General features: G+C 40.4%; 1 protein-coding gene across 1 annotated transcript in view; it reads right to left on the bottom strand.

The window, feature by feature from the left end:
• Window positions 1-1,922, bottom strand: part of Pigu (phosphatidylinositol glycan anchor biosynthesis class U) — a 90,446-nt gene that overhangs the window by 42,496 nt on the left and 46,028 nt on the right. Inside the window, exon 7 of the mRNA XM_005363085.2 lies at window positions 1,033-1,130. Coding sequence (XP_005363142.1) covers window positions 1,033-1,130 — 98 coding nt within the window. The remainder of the gene's footprint in view (window positions 1-1,032; window positions 1,131-1,922) is intronic.

The raw sequence follows: 1,922 nt of genomic DNA, 5'->3' as shown, positions 1-1,922 counted from the left end.
CTGTGAGTTCGAGACCAGCCTGGTCTACAGAGCTAGTTCCAGGACAGGCTCCAAAGCCGCAGAGAAACCCTGTCTCGAAAAACAAAAAAAAAAATAAACAAAACAAAACAAAAAAAGACAATACCAACCATTACTTTCACTATTGTGGAGTCAACTGCTTACTGAAAAATAGCAGATGCTATTTAAAATTTGCCATTTGGGGGAACTGGAAAAGTGGATCAGTAGTTAAGAGCACTGGCTGCTTTTCCAGAAGACTCAGATTCAATTCCCAGCTCTCACAAGGCAGTTTGTAACTGTCTGTAACTCCAGTTCCAGGAAATCTGGAGCCCTCACACAGACATACATACATGCATGCAAAACGCAAAAGCACATAAAATAAAATAAATTTTTATTTTTTAAAATTGCCATTTTGTGTAATCACTGTAAGAACCTTACAAGGCAAGAGCAATTATTAAGAAATAAAAACATAAATGAGCTCAAAGAGATCTATGTACATCGGGTGTAGAAGAAAGTGCCCAGGGCTGGAGAGATGGCTCAGTGGTTAAGAGTACTGGCTGAGTTCAATTCCCAGCAACCACATGGTGGCTTACAACCATTTGTAATGAGATCTGGCGCCCTCTTCTGGCAACATGGAGGCAGAATGTTGTATACATAATAAATGAAATCTTAAAAAAAAAAAAAAAGAAAGTGCCCAGTGTTTGGTGGATCCCAACTACAAATATTCTAAGTGAACTGTCCCTACACCCTACACACTTGCAACGACAGACACATCTAAAACTTAGTGGCCATGAAGACTCCCTTGTTTTTTACGTGGCAGCAGAAAGACCAACTCCCAGCAATACTTTTAAAGTCTGCTTTGTTTTGTTGTGGCACCAGGGATTGAAACAGGGCCTCATGTGTATGAGGCAAACATCCAACCACTGAGCTAATCCCTGTAGCCATTCATTTCCCATGTGATTCCTCCCCAGCCCCCTGAAGGAACCAGACCATGTACCAAGTGTCACTTAGGCACTGGCACCAGCAATTGCTTACCTGGAGGAGATAGAGAAGTCCTGGGGCAAACAAGGTGACTGGGTACAGAGACTGGTATGTTGATAAAGCAAGAAAAATAGCACTGAGGAAAACGCTGCCTGTGAAAAGAAACAAAGGTGTAGAATAACCCAGCCTCATCAATCAAGATCTCACACAACACCAAACTCCTAACTGCCCAATTACCTGCCAAGTGCTCCTCATATGCAAGGTACTGTGCAAACCCAAACAATAAATACTTGGCTTTGATCCCATGAAAGGAAACCACGGAAGTCAAAATCAACCTGCATTGTCACAGACATGTTTCTTAAGAATTTTTCATATCCAGATTGATTTTTACAAAACCTTAACCCAAAGATTTAGAAAGAGATAACATGTATTGACATGCATGTCTGAGGCACCAGGTTCTTTAACCTGAAACTACTATTCATGATACTCAGAGCTGTGAAACCCAGCCCTCTGGAGATCACAACAGCTCATCACTCTGAAATACCTCTATCTTGACTGTTTCTTCTTTTCCAAATAAAAACATATTATTGATGCTTTATTTTTAGGTCTCACTTTGTAGCCTAAGCTGACATCAACCTTGTAGCAATCCTTTTGCCTAAGTCCTCCAAGTGCTGGGGTAACAAACATAAACCATCAAATCCAGCTAAGAGTACATTCCTTTCATTAATGAGTCTACTCCCTACAGAAATAGACCACTAGGGAGTCATTAAGCATGTAATGAAAGAATCTGTGATGATGTGAAAAGATATGATACCTTGTTAAGTGACATTTTAAGCAATATGGCTTATACCATCAGACTCAGCTTGTCTGTTTTCTTTAAAAACTTTAAAAATGAACATAGCCAGGTAGTAGTAGCACACACCTTTGATCCCAGCACTCAGGAG

Source organism: Microtus ochrogaster, linkage group LG8 (genome assembly GCF_000317375.1).
Source record: "Microtus ochrogaster isolate Prairie Vole_2 linkage group LG8, MicOch1.0, whole genome shotgun sequence".
NCBI classification, from domain to species: domain Eukaryota; kingdom Metazoa; phylum Chordata; class Mammalia; order Rodentia; family Cricetidae; genus Microtus; species Microtus ochrogaster.
This window is presented reverse-complemented; position numbering and strand designations above follow the sequence as displayed.